General features: G+C 53.2%; 1 protein-coding gene across 3 annotated transcripts in view; it reads right to left on the reverse strand.

The window, feature by feature from the left end:
- Positions 1–1,811: 1,811 nt before the first annotated feature.
- STARD8 (StAR related lipid transfer domain containing 8) overlaps positions 1,812–18,969 on the reverse strand; it is a 139,338-nt gene continuing 122,180 nt past the window's right edge. For all 3 annotated transcript variants that reach the window (XM_077826681.1, XM_077826683.1, XM_077826682.1), the window contains exons 5-14: positions 16,391–17,736; positions 13,860–14,033; positions 12,950–13,109; positions 11,731–11,929; positions 10,656–10,866; positions 9,757–9,871; positions 7,341–7,565; positions 6,553–6,770; positions 5,569–5,745; positions 1,812–4,035 (exon numbers count right to left, since the gene is read on the reverse strand). In XM_077826681.1, the coding sequence (XP_077682807.1) occupies positions 3,918–4,035; positions 5,569–5,745; positions 6,553–6,770; positions 7,341–7,565; positions 9,757–9,871; positions 10,656–10,866; positions 11,731–11,929; positions 12,950–13,109; positions 13,860–14,033; positions 16,391–17,736 (2,943 nt within the window). In that variant the 3' untranslated portion in view covers positions 1,812–3,917. The remainder of the gene's footprint in view (positions 4,036–5,568; positions 5,746–6,552; positions 6,771–7,340; positions 7,566–9,756; positions 9,872–10,655; positions 10,867–11,730; positions 11,930–12,949; positions 13,110–13,859; positions 14,034–16,390; positions 17,737–18,969) is intronic.

Below are 18,969 nucleotides of genomic sequence, written 5' to 3' on the forward strand. Positions count from 1 at the left end.
TGCTACCCCAGCCACTACGTTCAGCAGGGACTCACGGCCACGCCCTGTTCTCCAGTCATACCTGGGCTCGCACCTTTAGAACACGAATCCTTGCAACTGAGGCACCAACTCCCCAGGGCTAATGCAGCCTGTGCCCCAAACCATTCCTAGGGAACTGCTGCCAGCAGTAAGATAGCAACCCGGGGGGCCGGTTGGTGATCCTTCCCTAGCCTCTGCTGCTCTCTGATTTACTCCTGGGAAGGAGGCAAGAATTGCCCTTCTCCAGGGGGTGGCTGGGCTCTGCCTTGGCAATAGCAGTTCTGTCTCCCTGCCATACGCTGCGTGGGCTGGCTAGCCCCACCCCCAATCCCAGGGGAGAATAACCTGGCAGGGCGTACCACCCCGAGCTCCACTGGTGGCCAAGAGCCAGTGGAGTTTGTTTCAGCCACCCCCAGGGCCGGAGTTACTGACGTCCCCTGTTTGGTTTTGGAATGATCCCAGCGCTGGAGCAGCAGGCTCTTGGGGCACGGCTCGCTCTGCGGTGGGGCGGGGAGAAGGAACAGAGCATGGGATTGAAAGTTAACAGCTCTCAGCTCGCTGGGGTTCTCTTTGGGCACAGCCTTAGGACCACAGCATGCTGCACATTGTGACTATGGCCTGGAGTCCCAAGGGAGCCACCTCCATGTGCGTTACCCCCTGCACTGGGGTGTGTGAGGTGCACAGAACGGCGAGCAGGAGAGACGGGCTGTGCTTCTACTCTCAGGGAGCCCAGAAACCGTCTGCCCTAGTTTTGCGTGTTGGATGCCACAGCTCCTTTGGGAGGAGCTAGCATCTGGTTGAAGCCAAGGCACTTGCAGCTGCAGGGTAGGAGCCCTGGGCAGGTGACCAGGTAGATACCAAGTGCTGGTAGCAGGGAGGAGGAAAGAAAAGGGGGTCGGGGAGAGTGCATCAGAAATGCTGCTTAATGACACTGTGATTCTTCTGGAGGGCTATGTTCGTACACGTCTTGTGCTAAGCGATGGGGGCAGCTGGTAGCTGTGGACAACACTGCAGGGCTTCAGGTAGGCTACAAACCCAGAGGGTACCACTATGTGAGCTCGATGAGAGAATGAGATTAACACATGGAGGCCTTAAATTGACAGGCCGACCCACCCCTTGAGGCATGGATATGACCATTTAATGCACTGCTTGCCGGTCTGTCCTCCGCCCCTAACTCCTTTCAGCCCTCCCGTGAGGCCAGCAGTTCAGATAACACCAGCCTCGTTCCTGGTAGCATACTGGCAGCCTGGGCCCAGAAGGAATTTCCATTGCTTAGCAAACACACTGCCTACTCCGTCAGTCCACCCTAGGGTCCTTGCTGTCTCAGTTGGTGCTGATCAGAGCCTGATGCTGAGCCAGGCAGGGAATCTGGAGGAAGGACAGCCCAGCCCCTGCCAGCAGCTCAGAGGAATAGAAAGGAGGGCTGGCCATTTGTACTCTGGGGCCAGAGGGAAAGTCAACGGGCAAAATCAGATTGTTTGGGAGCAACGGGAAGGGTCCTCTGATAGGTGTGAAGCTAACTTGTGTGAGACCCATAGCAACTGCCCCCCAACTGCAGCAATAATAATAATAGCCCTTGTCCATTTCTTTTTGCCTGCCACATGCTTTACAAAACACTAATGAATTACACACTGCGCCTCATTCTGTCATGACACGGGGCTGTGGTCAGGTGGCTTCAAACCCCCGCTCTACAGCCCTGGAACCTGTGTCAGACTGGTGCTGGGTAAGAAGGAAGCACAGACCTCAGCAGTAAAGGTCCATCAAGGTTTCATCATCAGCCAGCGGATGCCATTAGTACTTTATTATTACACGGCGGGGAAACTGCTGCCCCCTTTGAAGTCAGACAATCTGCAGCGGCTGCATCTGATACAAAAAAGAAGTCCCTTAAATAGAAAACACACATCGCTCTGGTGTTCAACATCTAGCACCAAGCTCTTACCGCCTGAGTTATATATTAATATTCCAACTGTACAGTATTTATAGATAGAAAAAGAAACATAAAAAAATGAGGCAAGAATCAGTCCCAAACGTTAGTTATACAAAACCAAACACAAACAGAATATAGCTGGTGTGCACTAGGAAGAGGGAAAGTTTGTTACTGGGGAAACTGACAATTTCTACTGCCAGTGGGTTTTGTTGCCTTCCAATTGGAACAATGTCCAGTTGTTTGGGTCTCTGGTTAAAAAAGAAACCCCGTCAAGTGCATGTCATGGTCAGATTGTTTTTGAGCTTGGAGGGAAAGTGGGGGAGTGACACAATCACAGAAGTGGGATCCTTGGATCAAGAGTTATGGCGTTGCCTTTCCCTCCCCTCTGCAGTGCAGCGAGCACTGCTTCTCTGGGGGGAGAGAATTAAGGGGAGATCAAGTGTCCATAACAATATGAGCAAACTAGACTGTACTAACCCAATCCCTGCCCATCTGGTTGACTAAAATGGCACTAATGTAGAATAGTTTGGGGCAACTCACATTACTCTCTTAGTGGAAGCAGACTCTGCACAGTGGAGTTATGAGACCAGGCCCCCTGCACTCCCTCTGGTCACACCTCATTGGCCAACGCTATTAGACCTCCCCTGCATGCAGGCTATAGTTTGCCAGCAGGATGATACATTTTTAGGGTGTCTTCATGTAATGGAGGGGGTGTTCTTCACCTCCCCCACACCCCAAGGCAAATGGAACTCTGACCCTCGGAGTACCTTGATGCTTACTAAACCCAGCCAAAGGGGGATCAGGGAGCTGCACTGTGCCATTTTGGTCTCACCCCCAGCCTTGTAATGGCAACCCTCCATGTACAGCTGACACACAGATACAAGGACAAGGGTGTATGCTTTGGAATTTGGACTCATCAAACTCGGATCTGATCCAGTTAATTAAAATGAATGGCTAAGCTCCCACTGGATTCAATGGGGATTAGGACTGGGCCCCTGGTTAGCAAAGCATTTGCACCCTCATTCATCGGTCCACATGGCCTTGTGCTAAAAACAGGGGTGCTAGAGATTCCCTGTGTCTGATCAAGTAGAAAGCACTGACCTGGAGTTCCTTCCCCAGTGAAATTCAGCACCCAGAGTAAAATAGCTTCCTTTTTGCCATTCAACACATGGCAGTCATTAATTATAAACCAAAATAACAACAGCATCCATCTGACATTAACCAGCTCCTCAGACTATGATTGCCTGTGTGCCACGCTGCTAGGTACAGCTCACACACACTGTAACATCCCCAGCAGATGCTCCTCCTAACACCACACACGGCCATACAGACACTGCACCAGCTCCGCCGTCTCTCACTTCTCCTACACATCAGCATCATCCTTGGTCACTTCAAGCACCATCACTCTTGTGGCTGAGTCCAGCACCTGGGCTGAGAGGGTGAGCCCATGGTCAGTTTGGCAAAGGGGGTTAATGGGTCTGACTCTGGTCCAGTTGCTTCACAGCTCAGCCTGCTGTATGGACTCCCCAGCCCCACTCTCCCCAGGGTGGGCGGGCAATTGCTGGAGAGAGCTGTCCCACAAGCAGCACACTGGTTTGTTTCTGCAAAGCTGCTCTTCAGAGCTTTAGGGCGGAGACTCGCTGCCTTCCAACCAGCAACAGGCATTCTGGAAGCAGGAAATGATGGCTTCCGTTTGGCCCCTGGTGCCCAGGAGGGCATGTCGCTGGGCACAGCTCTGAAGGTCCCTGGTGTGTAAGAGAAAAGGGATCACACAAAGATGGAAAAAACAATTGGCTCGTTCAGGGTTGGTGGTTGGTTCAAAGGAAGGCTCATGCTCAGGTGCCTGGAAAGGCACTGCCCCCACCCAACCAGATGCCAACAGCCTGCTGATGGCCATGTTCCCTCTCCATGCTCCACCCCACGTTGTCTGGGAGGTTCATGATCAAACAGGAGCGAGCATCTTCCAGTCTCCTCAGATCTTTGTCTCAGGGCCACATGGGTTAAGCACTGAGAAAGACTCTCGTATCCTTGCCAGCTCCATGGCACAAAGTTGTCCAAAGACCTTGCTGTACCACTCGGGAGACCGGCCCCTGGAGAGACAACAGCACAGAGAAGAAGCCATTGTCAAATGCTGGAGAATAACATGGTTTTTCATGAACAGCAGGGCCCATTTCAGGATAAAAGGGACTATCAACATACATGCTCTGGGGCAGTGTGAGCAAGCACCAGCAGACATCATAGGGAATATTCCCTTCCCCATTCTCCCACACTGCATATGCCATGCAAGGCATGGGCATGATTATAAAGCAAGACTGAACGCTGCACTGGCTCCCTTTCCTAGCTAAGGCTGCTCCACCCTAGTCTAGTTTGCTGCAGAAAATTAAGGGATAATGCAGAGGGTCTTGTTTTTCCCAGATATATGGTACAATTAGCACTCCCAACAGAGACACATGAGCCCCTAACACTGCAGCCTGCCAGTGTATCTCATCCCAACCTGGAGGGACTCCTACCAGTGATACTATGGGATGCCAGCAGCCTCCAAGGAATTGGACTGGGATCACCAGCATGTTACACACAGGCACCTGGACAGCCATCTGACGGGAATGACTGTGGATCAATAGTGATCTTGGACAGACTGGAAGCTGTGACCCAGCAGTAACTTGTCTGGCCAGCTCCCTGGGGACCTGCTGGGGTAAACCAAATTGCTAGAGAATACCCCTGTAACCTTTGAGGTCCTACATAACTCTGACCCCTCCTACTTTCCATCCTTCAGATCACTTTGGCAGTGCAGGTGTGGCCTCGAGGCCCCATTCCTCCCACCACCATCTCTGTGCAATCTACTAAACTTCCCCTTCTGAGCTGGGTCACAAGGCCTCTCTCTCACCAGGCATATTCCTCTAGAAGAGGCTGAGAAGCCACACAATCTTCCTATTTTCTACATAGACTATGGTAGTAGCCGAGTGAGTGTCTCTCAGCCATGACATGGATTTTATCCATGTGAGCTAGGGAAGCAACACCCCCAATTTACAGATGAGGGACAGGGTAATTAAGGTCACACATGAAGGCCGTGTCTGAGCTGGAAATGGATGTAGATCTCCTGGGTCCTAGGCCAGTGCCCTATCCCTAGACCATCCTTCTTACCCTAGGTTGCAACCCTTCTCCAGCCTCCACCACTCCCACACTTGTGTTTTGCTGCACCATGTTGAACTTAGATTGTAAGCTCTTTGGGGCAAGGATCATCTTTGTGTTCTCGGTTTGGATAGTGCCTAGCACAATGGGTCCTGGCCCATGATTCCTTGGTGTTACTGCAGCGCAACTAATAATTTACCTGCCTGTGAGCCATCTAGTGTGCTTGTGTGGGGGAGGTGTTAAATAATAAACGATAATTGATGGAGGGGTAGGGAGTGCTAGCAATGACTGTATGTATACGGCACCGTGCGGAAACTAATTACACCTCCCAGCCCCCCTGCAAGTAAGTGTGTATGCTTCCCATTGTGCAGACCAGAGAGGTCACAGTGAGTCACTGTCGGAGCTAGCATTGGTACCCACAGCTTCCTCACTCCCAGTCTGTGCTCAGATCACATGTCACACTGGATTACAGAAACAGAGTAAAAGGCCTTTACCTGAGATCAGCTCTGCAGACGTGGGTCACTTTGGACTGACCCAACCCACACGGTTCAATCAGATACTGAGATGTTAACACCACGGCCCTGACCCCTCCTTCCACCTGCAGCTTTTCATGTTCCAGTGACATGGAGACCAACAGGCAAGCCCCTCGCAGTAGGTCCGTGTGCCACTTCCTGTAGGAGGGAACAAGCAAAGCGAGGGTCCATATTTCCCCAAGGGAAAACAGGACAGTGCGTGGGCCCAAACCGCTCACCCGAGCCCCCTCCCCTCCCCATGCAGGGCTGACGTCGCTGCTCACAAGCCCTGCCTGCTCCCCCCACAAGGCTGGTGTCACTGCTTGCTCAAGCCCTGCCTGCGCCCCTCCCCAACCCTGCTTTCCCCCTGCAGGGGGCTGGCATCACTCACTATTTTGACAAAAGTGGGCATTTGTTGGCAAGAGCAAACAGGACAAATGCCCACTTTGGCCAAACAAGTCAGGATGGCCGGGACAGGGCTTAAAAAAGGGACTGTCCTGGCCAAAATGGGACATAAGGCCACCCCATCGTCACTTGAGAGAAAACAGAGCAGGATGCTGCAGCCACCCTCACCTTTAACACAAAGGTGCAGCCCACAGAGAATACGCTTCCCAGAAGGAAACACGCCTCCTTGATCTGTGTCTGTCTAAGGCATTTTCAGGCTGCCCAACCCCTGAGAGCAGTATGTTGTCGCTGATGCAGAGGGAGCATTCCCAGCCAGGACCTGGAATCTCCACACGCCTCAGGGCAGCCACACCGCAGACCTCCGGGGACCTCCTTTGGTCTGTAGTCTGCCTGGGTAAATTGCGGGTGGGTATGTTGACCACCCTCTGATATAAAGGCACGGGACATTCCACACCAGGACCAATAGCTCCCTGCCTAGATAGGGGAGTTGGAGAGATTGCACCTTGCCTCCATGCTGGTCCAGATTCCCTCCCCCTGAAGTGCTTCTTCCTCCCACCTCACCTGAGAACGATGAAGTCCCTGCGGGGATGGGGCGCCATGCTGTCCGTGACGTAGTGATAAACCTCCATGTTCTTGTCCAGGGCCTCTATCACTTCGCCTTGCAGCAGGTCCTCATCCCAAAAGTGACGCTCCCGAAGTACCCTTTGCAGCACCATGTAGGGAGGGGCCTTCATCTCTGTGGAGACCTTCCACAAACGCAGCGGATGTCCGTCACCAACCTGTGGAAGCCCGTAGTGGAGGAACTCAGTCAGGCTTTCAAGCCAAGAAACCTAAGGGCAACAAGTGGCCCCTTGAGGCCTCCCTGCCATAGGAGCAGGGGAACTGCCTTACATGGGCTGGTGACTATGTGCAGCCTGCCCCCTACTGGATGGAACAGGGGAGACCTGCTCAGGTGTTAGCAGCTCACTGGGCTTACTCCATTGGCTCACAGGTGAGAGGCCTCTATGTCTGAACCAGCTCATCTGCAGTGAATATAAAGGGGATTCTTTATTGGGCCTCCTGGCACAGAGTACTCTGTGCTTGTCTCTGGTTATCCAGTTCCTTGGCTTCTGCTAGTTAGCGTCATCACACTGCCATGGAAGGAACTGCTGTATACACTACCTAGCCAAAGGGTATGAGGTCTAGTTGACAGAGCAGTTTAGCTGGCAGCCATGCTGTGTGTCTGTGTGTATCTGTGGCTCATGAAGAAATCTACCAGGATGCATGTCCACTGATTAGTCTGATGCTGAATATCTCCATATACTCTAAATACACCTGCATGTGCAAAGCCTTCCCAGCATGGACGTTACCTTTTTGCAAGAGAGCTCTGTGTTCTGGGGCCCTGCGGTGCTGAGCCACCCTTTGAACCTCTCGGAGGACTCTTTGAGCAGGTTCTGCACATTGTCTTCCAAGTAAGCCTGGACATCCTTGCCTTCCCCTTGCAAGCTGTGGCTCAGAAGCTCAGCCAGGGAGAGCGGGTGGGCGTCTGCTGCCACGTAGGAGTTGCCCAGCTGAAGCATCATGTCGGGGGGTATCTAGAAACCAGATACATGGGACTGAGAAGTTTAAAAACCCAAGAGTGGTCGCTAGTAATTGCTCACCCACTCTGTCTCCTGAAATCACTCCACAACAAACCCTGAGCTCACCTCTCTGACCCAGACTGACTCTGGGATGCCAATACCAATAGCCCAAACAATGCTGCACACCAACCAGCAGGACAGATTAGGTCCAGTGACATCGGGGCTCATTGGGTGTCATCACACCTCCCCCACCTATCACCTGATGTCCCAAATGTTAAGATGGGAGCAGTCAATTTAGGGAGGGTAAAAAAGTATTTCTACAAGGGAGATAAGCCTCCCTGCTTCAGGGACATAAGCTACTAACTTTGGAAGTTAGACAGAAACATCCCCTGCGGGAAGCAGGTTATTCCATAACTGCTCACTGGGGGCGTCTTGCACATTCCTCTAGAGCATCTGGTCCTGGGCACTGTTGGCAAAAGGAAACTGGACCAGATGGATTCTTGGGCCAATCCAGTGCAATTACTAGGTCCCTGGAACACTGAGGAAATTCCACCTGGACAGTGGATGAATGAGCATGATACAGCACAGCCGTCCTGTCTGGGTCTGTGCCCTGTGATAAGTGCTCTGCAATGCCACTCGAGACACACCTGGGATTGGTTAGCAGGCCTGGCCTATTGCTCCCCAAGCTGGGATTGCTGCGTAGTAGCACAGTGTGTGCTCAGGAGCATGTGGGGAAGGGGAGCCCCGCTGGACAAACGGGAGAAATGGCCTGAAGTAAATAGGATGAAATTCAATAAGGGACAAATGCAAAGTACTCCACTTAGGAAGGAACAATCAGTTGCATACATAAAATGGGAAATGACTGCCTAGGAAGGAGTACTGCAGAAAGAAATCTGGGGGTCATAGTGGACCACAAGCTAAATATGAGTCAACAGTGTAACACTTGCGAAAAAAGCAAACATCCTTCTGGGATGTATTAGTGGAAGTGCTGTAAGCAAGACAGGAGAAGTAATTCTTCTGCTCTACTCCACGCTGATAAGGCCTCAGCTGGAGCATTGTGTCCAGTTCTGGGTGCCACATTTCAGGAAGGATGTGGACAAACTGGATGAAGTCCAGAGGAGAGCAACAAAAATGATGAAAGGTCTAGAAAACATGAGCTCTGAGGGAAGATCAAAAAAATTGGGTTTGTTTAGTCTGGAGAAGAGAAGACTGAGAGGGGACATGATAACACTTTTCAAGTACATAAAAGGTAGTTACAAGGAGGAGGGTGAAATATTGTTCTTATTAACCCCTTAGGATAGGACAAAAAGCAATGGGCTTAAATTGCAGCAAGGGCGGTTTAGGTTGGATATTAGGAAAAACTTTCTGTCAGGGTGGGTAAGCACTGGAATAAATTGGCTAGAGAGGTTGTGGAATCTCCGTCATTGGAGGTTTTTAAGAACAGATTAGACAATCCTCTGTCAGGAATGGTCTATTTATACTTAGTCCTGCCATGAGTGCAGGGGACTGAACTAGATGACCTACTGAGGTCCCTTCCGGTCCTACACTTCTCTGATTCTATCGCACTTCATAGAGTTTTCCTAGGGCAGGCAATGAGTAACAGTGAGTGGTTTCAAAAGAGAATCTTGGCCTTTCCCAGGTACCATGACAAGGCGCTGATGGGTGTCGGGGAGGAGTACATTGGGATGAAGGCAGACTCTGCTGTGAGAGTTGAATTCCCTCAGAGCAGCATTCTACACAGACTGGCACCGTTTCTGTCAGATTCCTCTCCAGTTGTACGCCAGTCCCCAGAGCACACAGGGAAAGTGCCCGGGCACCTGCTACTTCTACACATCTCCTCCCAGACCCTTTCCACAGTCATTTGACTTGCCGAGAGGAGAAGGGTTTCATCGTTACACGATCACAGGCGAGACAGGGCCTGCTGCTGGCTAGCTTCTGTACGGCAATGGCAGAAGGATGGTTTAATGCCCAGATCTTGGAAGAACTGAGCTCACTTATCAACCCAGCCAAGGACCTGCCATGTGACTTGGGCAAGTCACTTCATCTATCGTGTACCTCAGCTGTACCGGGTGGAAGGCAGCACTGCCCTACTGAGCAGGGGTTCTGTGAGGACAAAATCCAGGGGTGCTCAGATTGTACAGCAAGGAGGGGCCAGGTAAGTACCTAGACAACAAAGAATCGCTCACCTGGAGCTGCAGCTACCTACCTGGAACAGCTTCTTACAGTCTGTGATCATATGGGAGAGCCCCTGGGTGGCAGCCATGTTTTCATTCAGGTCCTTCTGGTCAGGCTTTCCTATGGTGCCTCTCTTCTGAATCATCCTGCCCAAGAGAATGCAGACTAGTGAGACCCAGCAGAGGGAGTGACGGCCACGAGAGACCTGGGAGTAAGGGTTCAGCCGGAGGCACCCTATGCATCCTTGCAACAGGGAGGGATACTGGCAGGGGAGGAATCACTGTATTGTACTAATTGAAAAGATGGAGCCCTAAGGAGAGTCCTGCTGACACCCTGTGGTGAAACATCAGTACTGCAGCTTCCTAATCCTATCAGTTTTCAGCAGAGCTGGGCTGGCCGTAGACTCCTTCCCCTCCTGCCCTCACATTGGGAACCTCACTATGTCTCTCACTGGGGACTGTATGCTGCTGTACTACCATCAGGGTGATTACTCTGTTACTGCTGTGCTCAGCCCAGGAGGAAGATTAGGCTGTAGGCTCCTTGTGGCCCAGGCCTTATGCCACTCGTCCGCTGTGCCCATGTGGCATAAGGCCTGGCATAAGGCATAACTCTGTGCCTGTGCCATGGCTCTCAGAGGGACTCCCACAGCACTGGGCTTGAGAGTTAGGACCTTAGCTGGAAGCTCCTTCCCCTAGCATGTCCTCTAGGAGTCCCTCGCAGCCCCTCATAGAGAGCATGAGCAGAGGGAACCCGTTGGAATGGAAGCCCTTCCCCCCTTTGTCTGACCCAGCCTCAGTGTAGATGACACAGCGAGTGCACCCAAATGTAACTGGGCCAGCCAGGGTACCACCAGGCTGTGTCTCCAGTTCGGAAGACAGGGAGAGGGATTGTGGAGGGGAGCGCTGGGAGTCTGAATTGACTGTGCATTACCTGGGTGAGGTGCTCTCCTTTTTGGACACGTTGAGGTGGAAAATGGATGGGGCCAGACACACCGCCAGGTTCCCGGATGTCATCTGGTTCTCCTCAGCTGAGGCAATGTCACTCAGGAAGTACAACAATGTCTGGAGCACCTCCCGGTTCTCATCTGGCATCAGGATGATGGCTGCCTGGACAGCTTGCAGCCTTTGCTCTTTTGGGACAACTGAAGGCAAAGTGAAGGAGCCTGTGGTCAGCCAGGCTCTGGGACCCTACACATTAGGAGCTCCTCTAGACTTGGCTGATTGGACCAAGTGGCAGCTAGGTGTGGCCCCAGAAAATAAGGGTACTTGCTCTCCTCATACCGAAACTGCTGTCCAGTCAAAGAGCCCCAGGACACCTTACTGCCGGCCTCTCATTGTGTGGAGCTGGTCACAGCAAGATTTGTTCGTAGGCCATTTCACAGCGAAAATCTCCCCTGGTGACACTTCTCTCCTAGCAGCATGTTCACAGGGCCTGGGACGGACCACAGCCCATGTATTCCTCTGAGGGCAGCACTCGGTCACAACTAAGAGCCGTGCAACTGCATGCCGACAACCACCTCAATGGTGCCAAGCAGTGGGGACTGAGGAAAGGGCCCAGCCATGCTCTGAAGCACCCCTCACTGCTCCGGCTCTGCTCCCTGGTTAGAAGCCTATGCCGACCAGTCAGTTTTACTCCACTGCTGCTGGCAGAGCATTTGCAATGGGGTGAGGCTATAGCAGTGGGAAGTCCCCTCAGGACGCAGAGCTAGAATAAGGCTAAATAGAGCCTAGGTCCAACAAATCAGCCCCCTTACTCCACAGATCGTCTCTCTCCTCTCCGTTTCCCCATCTCTCAAGCAGACGCCTCTTCCCAACTCCCATGGGTGAGCTCCTAAGTCCTTGATTTTCCTCCCAAGCTAGGCAGCCCAGCCCAGCGGCCACCACAGCACCTCCTGCAGCTTTGACCCAACTCCCTACTGAGCCTAGACCCACTCCCAGCCCTGAGGGCCCTGTCTAGCTCTGCCCCGATGGGGGCCTCTCCCAGGGAGACTTTTAGTGGCACTTACACTGATAGATCTGCAGGAAGGTGTCGGTGAGCTTGCTGGTGAAGATGGGCTCTGGCAGGTCGCGGAAATACTGCTTCAGCAGGTCAGCCACGTCGTAGGCCGACTGCCCTTCATAGTTTACATTGTCGGGGGAAGCTTCATTCATGTGTCTGAGCACCTGGATCCGAGACTTCACCCCCGACTTCCGGAAAATGCCAATCTGCCCAGGAGAAGCACAGAGTCCAGCAGTCAGCCAAGGCAGCCCTGAGCTCCAGAGAGAGTAACTAGCTCGGTCTCAGGCAGGTGCTGACCGCCCTCAGCTCAGCCTCTGCTACCCAGTGAGAAGCCAGGACACCCAGCTGGCCAGGGAGTCTCTGTGGTGCCCATCAGGAGACACCGTCCCAGCATGTCTGGGTTCCCCCATCCTGGGAAGGGGGCCCTGGGCAAAGGAAGGTCGAGGAGGCAACAATGCCTGAGAGGAAGGGTGTCAAGTCACTGACTAGGTGAAAGGTCGTGGGCTCCACTCCCCACACGATGGCAAGAACATTGTTGCCCTTCCTGATATGCTCGCTGCTGTGTGTGGGCTGGGCCAGGGCACCCAGGTGAGGCGCCTGGTTTGGCAGGCAGAGACTGGGGTGACAAGAATAAGCCCCAGTTTACTGCAGTTCCCCAAAGCTCATTACCACCTTGCTGGCCTTCCAACCAGCCCACACACTTTCAAGCTTCCCCTCAGCGACAGGTCCATACCCCAGTCGGCTGTGCTGGTGGACGAGGCAGGGGTACCAGCAGGGGCTGACACTGGTTCCTTAAATAAAGTGCAATCTTCCTGCCCCATTGAGAGGGCTGCAGGGCTGTGGAGCTACACTGAAGCCCAGGGCAGGGGCTGTGGGCAAAGGCAATGAAGCTGTACACAGTTCTAATGCTGCAGTACGCTCCTATGGCAAGCAACTCTGTATCTCCCCCTCACGGCAATCTGAATGCATTGGGGTTAAGGAGCAGCACCCTACGGAGTTAAGCCAGTGGGGCCAAAGCGAGAGGTTGCCTCCATCACTCATGCACCCTGACAGAGACACAGAGATCCCTGGAAAGTGAGCACCCTGATTACCATGGCTGCATCTACTGCAGGGCTCTGGCGATGGTGAGAGGACCCAGCCAGCAGACACAAGGTAAAATGAGGGGGGGTGAGCTGTGGGCAAGTGAATGGGAGGTCAGGGTTGTACTGCAGATGCCTGGTCCTCACCTGGTCCAGGCACTGGCTGCGGATGTGGCGCATGGCCTGCTGGATGCTCTGTGGCAGAGGCTGCCCTGTCCTCTGCATGTTGATGATTGGCGGGACCCCAAAGACCATTTTGTCCCTGTAGTCGGGGGCTTTGCTCCTCTTCATGAACTTGGGGACAGTCCTGTGAGATGGGGACAGGGGGCAGACAGGCCAGTCAGAACAACCACCATTTGCCTGGGGCAGAAGCTCACAGCAGCAAGCAGGAGGTGAGGTGGGGACACAAATGCGCACACCATGTGCACATACACGTGCACGCATGTAGACCTCATGTGCATGCATGCACGCCCACGTGCACACATGCCATATGCACCCCCCATGTGCATGCGCTCACATATTTACATACCATATGCAGGGATGCACATATGCAGCATATGCATACATGTACACATGGTGTGTGCACACACATGCATGCACACATGAGCACATAACCACATGCTCACACGCAAACAACTCTACCTTGTACAGATACTCTCGGGTACAAAAGAACCCCCCGACCCCCCCCCCCCAATAGTCTGTTGTGTTTCTACAGCACCTTCCATCCCAAAGTGCTTCACAAACAATCCGTTCAGCACTGCTGAAATGCAGTCATTTCTGGGGTGGAAGGCAGGGGCCAGGGGAACTGCCTACAGCAAACTCCTACTGGGAGCCCACGGCAATGTTCCATGTGCATGCAGGGCAAAGAGGGCTTCCCCCTTCATCCCCCAACACACACACACACACACACACACCCCTCACTCTCTGCCACAGGAGGATGAAAGGCTGAGTCAACTCTGCTGGGATCTGAAGCTCTGGTTTCAGGGAGCTCATGCTTGGCCCTACTCAATCATGCCCTGCAGCTTCCCTTCCCCACCCCCATTTCGCCCACACTCACCAAGCCCAGGCCTGCTTGTGGGGCACAGAGTGCTTCTCCATGATGGCAGTGAGGCGAAGCAGCGAGCACTTCTGCAGCAGGTTGAGCTGAGCGGAGGACTGGCGGTTGATCTCCAGGGAGGCAGAGTTCAAGCTGGGACGATGGGAGTTCTGGAAACTGTGCCAGCGTAGCTTCCTGCAGGGGACAGCAGGGTGAGGGAGCAAAAGGTCACACTGGCAGCCATGTCACTTCCCCAGAGGAGGAGGATGCCTGCTTCCCACACTGCCCAGTGCTCCTGAGAGCTGAGCAGGGGTCCAGCAGAGGCAGTGAGACAGCAGGAGTAGCACCCTTATGCCACCTCCTCCAGCAGGGACTGGAATATGAACTACCCTAGGCCGTGGGAGGGATGGGCCCATGACAGTGTCCAAAGCTGCCCTCCTGTGCAATACGAACACAGCAGGGGGCATTTCCTTTGAGAGCCCCAATGCTGTGGTTACTGGTCTGCTGAGCCTGGGGATTTAGAGACCTGCTGTCCTCGGGAACAATGCCGGCACTGGGTGGAGGGCAGTGGCATTTTCTTTTGCTTCCCGGAGCGACACCTTCCCCCAGTGAAGTACACAACACTGGCAGTAACAAAGAACCCCGCTATCTACCCAACCCTACCGCAGCAAAATCACAATGCTCTAGGGCCACCATCCAGCTCATCAGTAACAAGGGATCCTGATTTCCACAAGTCTGTACTGGGTCTCTCTCTCTCGCTCTCTCTTATTTTTATTTTTATTTGCATAGGACAGGGGCAGAGGGGCCTGGCCCAGCAGCAGCAGGAGCAGCCGCCTCCCACCTCCCTCCAGGCCAGAGGGCTACAGAAAAGCAGTCCTGTTGGGATCTAGGAAGTGGGTGGGCACTGCTAAAGGACCGCCCCCCAGCCTAAGGGGAGGATCCACAGGTCCGGGATTCCAAATGATTGCAGGGGACAACTAAAAAGATAACAGGAACGGGAGTGAGGTCACAGGGCTAAACGAAGGGAACCTGACAGGAACACCAAGCAGAGAACCCCGGACAGTGCCCACTGCTCCACGAAGGCGGCCTCATGGAAGGGCCTAGACTCGTATCTAGCCATCCCGCCAGGTCTTTACATCACAGCCAGACCCAGGGTATCAGTGTCTGGGAGAGAGACGCAAGCCTGCAGGTCTTTCACAAAACCCCACATTTGCTTTGCGTGGGAGGCTGTTGTGTTCAGATAGTGGGAAGCAACACCACAATTTGACCCTGTGTCATCACTGTGAAATCAGGGTGACACAAACACCCCGAGTCAATGCTTACTTTCAGCAGAACGAAGGAAATCAAACACCCTGACTGACTTGCTATAGGGAGCTTGCTGGTGAGCTCTGACCCTGCTGAACTTTCCCAAGTCCATGTTGTTCTGAAAGGCCCTGGACATCCACCAATGCACTGGGGTAAATCTCCAAGCACAGGGGGTGGGAGTGACTTTCCCTGCTGACTTGAATGGGTCTAAATCCCCACCCATCAATCACCTACCAGCAGAGGAGTTACCGTCCACTATCTAAACGTGCAGGCGCCAGTTAACTTAGGGCAAGTGGGAAGCTGAGCAGATGCCAGAGCTTTTCAGAGGGATTTTCATACCAGGCAAACTACCCCACTTGAGCCTGTTTAACAGCAAATCCATAGACAGTAACTTCCTGATTTCATAACTGATAATTTTAAGTCAATGTGGCAAAGCACATCCAGGGGGCAAGGGGGTGGAACCGGGTCTGTGTGTGACACAACAAATATGCCCATATTAATGTTGCCTTCAAACTGGCAGTAGTGAAGGGTAGATGAGCATACTGGTCCTTCTGAATGCTCTTGGTGCTTGCTTCAGGCCACTAGAGGGCACCAGAGACTCAAGCGGCGTTCACCCGCTGCCCTTAGAGACCCAAACTAAGTCTCACACAGTGCAGCGGCTCCTGGAGCAACTGCTTCTGAACAGGGTCTTCGTTTGTTCCACGCTGGCTCAGTCCCGGCAAAAGCAATGGCATACACAGATGGCACACTCACAATGTCTGTCACCTACACCAATGCCAGCCTGCCTCGGAGGCCAACATCACCGTGACATCCCCTCCTCTCCCAAGTGCTGGTGGCCCAGCGGAGCTGTGCAATAAGCAAACGCCAGGGTTTATCCAGGAGATGATTTTAGGTCTAGGGCCAAAGGGTCTCCCAGAAGAAGTAGAGCCCCTCCCACTGTTCTCTAGTGGCCTCTCAGGACTGATCTACATACGAGCAACACTGAGGCATCGGACAGGGCTGGCTCCCAGCTCTGGGGGAGACTGGAATGCAGACAGCCAGCAGAGGCCTGTGAGCACCCTCCCAAAGGAAAAGCCTGGTGGCGCACTAGGGGCCAGCTGGTTGCGCCTGTAGAAAGTCAGCCCCAAGACTAAACTCTCCACCTGTCACACACCTGCTGTTAAAGGGACACTGAGCTGCCAGGGACAGCGGTGTCTGAGGGGAGTTGTGCCTAGACCTGAGCTCAGTGACGCTTCCAACCCACTTACCTGCAAGGTCTGGTGAGGGACGCTCCCACACCTGAATCCCTGCGCTCTCTCATCTCGATCTCCTCCACCTCATTCAAGGAGTTTCCTGTGCTGTCGAAGTCGCTGGCAGAGGTGCCCACGTCAGATATGGACTGCTCTTCCAAGTTCAGGTTGGAGGGGAAGGTGGGCTCCCCTCCTGAGTCCGTCTCCTCCTCATCCAGGTTGGGGCTGAGCGCCTTAGACCAGAGCTCCACCTTCCGCTGCAGCCCCCAGACGTCCTGCAAGATGTCATCGAGATTTTTGTAGCTCACCTCCCCATCCATGCTGAAGAAGTCTTCGCTGCTGCCAAACTCGGGCACGTTGTCATACACGCTCGTCCGGCTGCCCACGGAGCTGCATGAGCCCCGCCTCTGCCGGCACGCAAAGCCCCGTGGCGAGGGGTCGTCCATGCTGCTGCTGCCGCCCTCTCCACACCCCGAAAGCCCCACTGCTTTGCTCCCAACTTTCCAGTTGGCCAAAGGGCTGCCATCGAGAGGACATAAGCTTTCGATGGAGAGAGATTTGGGGAAAGTCCCCGGCTTGTGGTCCCCAGGGAGGTGGATCAGGCAGTCACCCCGGTACACGTGCCAGTGGCACAGTTCTCCAGCAGCCCAGCTGGTGCTATTTTTCAGAGCCGTTTCAAAGTCCTCCAGATAGACCGCACCGCGTCTCAGTTCAGAGCCCGGCTTCCTCTCACCTGAGTTTGACATGCCATTAGTCCTATAGCCCACCGAGAGAAAGTGTTTGTTGCCATGGAAAGAGGAGGACATGGCTCTTTTGGGGGAGGTGGTCATGGCAGCAGTAAGCTCCCCATTGCCATTCACAGAGTCCCACCCTGATTTGGTCACTGTCCTGCCGCTAGTGCCATCCTTCGCTTTGGAGTCAGACTTCTCTTTGTCCTTCCTTCGGAAAGACTCTATCCTTTTTAGGAAGCTGAGGGACCTCCGCGTCTTGGACTTTTCCTTAGAACTCCCACTCTGGTTTGGGGATTGGTCTGTCACGAAGTGGTCACTCAAGCTCTGGCTGGATTTGGTGATGTTTGGAGAGTCCTGGCTGGGTGACCCGTCAGGCAGGGTGGCCACAATGCCAACTGTGCCAGCAGTGCTGCCTGTGCTGATATTGCTGTGGAGCGAAGTGGCTTCCAGACTGGCACTGGGGTCCGTAAGGATGCTCTCACGGCTGGATGTCTGCCGCATGGTGGAATTCAGCACCTCTGGACTGTGGGAGAGAAAGTCGACAGAGCCAATTCTGGACCACCTTTTGCTTTCCCTCTGGAAGGCCCATCGGTCGCTGATGGCACAAAGATCTTCTTCCTCTGAGTCTTCATTCTAAACCAAGAATAAGGATCACAGAGTAAGACACAATCAGCTGGGTCAGCCAGTCTGACCACCCTCCCCCGGAGTTTTGCATGTCTACTCACACCCACCAACCACAGCTAGGGTAGGGGAATTTACAGTTGCATAACCATATCTTCTCTTGATGTGGACATGTGCTATATACAACACACTTTACGAGACCCAGCAAGCACACTCCACCTTCTATGCAATTGCTTTTCATAGGAGAGAGATAAAAGATCCATTAAGACTCATTCTGTCCAGTCTCTGGGGGCTAGCGCAGGGTAGTTCTCTACAGTACGTTCCTGAGGGCTCTGTCCACGCTAGTTCTAAATGTTTCATATGGTGGATTCAGCCAGTTCACAGGGTTACGAAGCAGGGGGAAAACACCATCCCATGCAAACAGACTCCAGAATTGGTAATAGTGTCCTGATGCTCTGCCTGTCTCTCTCCTGCCAGGACAGGTGGCACACTGGAGAAGCAGCTCAGCAGACCCACACCGTACTGTTGTCCATTAGAAAGCACTGTCCCTGCCATGCAGCCAATCCCAGAGCCTTTAGACTTAGAACAGAGGGTTCCTTGCCACACAATGGACTGAGTCCTACAAAGAACAGACTGCTCCACTGTAACTGAACCAAAGGGGGAGGGGACAGACGGAAGCTGTTGCTTTGTAGATACACTTGCTGGTATGAAAAGGGTTTCTGGGGCCACCGGTCAGGTGCTGGGACAGAATGGCTCATGGCCTTGCCAAGCCGACATACAAATCAGAGATCAGGTGAAGCTTGTCTTCTGGTGTCCCCAGGAGTTGCTACAGAATATAAGCTTTCACTTCAAACATTTAAGCCTCTGTTAGACCTGCAAGAATGATGCAGCTCGGCTGACTTACTGTAGCTGAATTAAAGGGCCCTTTGCTATAGACTGGGGTGGAGGGGAGAAGGACAGCAAAATTGTGAACTTCCACCACACTCATCTAAATAGGGTGTTCACTCTGAAACCCAATGATGGCAGCTTAAATATTAATCATGGTCAACTATTTCACTACTGATCCTTTTATCAGAAACATACCACTACCATGGGGCTAAAGGTAGCTATCGGGATGGAGGGCTGGTTTTCAATACAGCAGCACCTGCCTAAACACAAACAAAGGGGAATTTGGAGCAAGATGTGCATATAAATAGCAGCTTCCATTCCTTTAATACCAACTGCAGTACATCACACACACATGAG

Source organism: Eretmochelys imbricata, chromosome 9 (genome assembly GCF_965152235.1).
Source record: "Eretmochelys imbricata isolate rEreImb1 chromosome 9, rEreImb1.hap1, whole genome shotgun sequence".
Lineage (NCBI taxonomy): Eukaryota > Metazoa > Chordata > Testudines > Cheloniidae > Eretmochelys > Eretmochelys imbricata.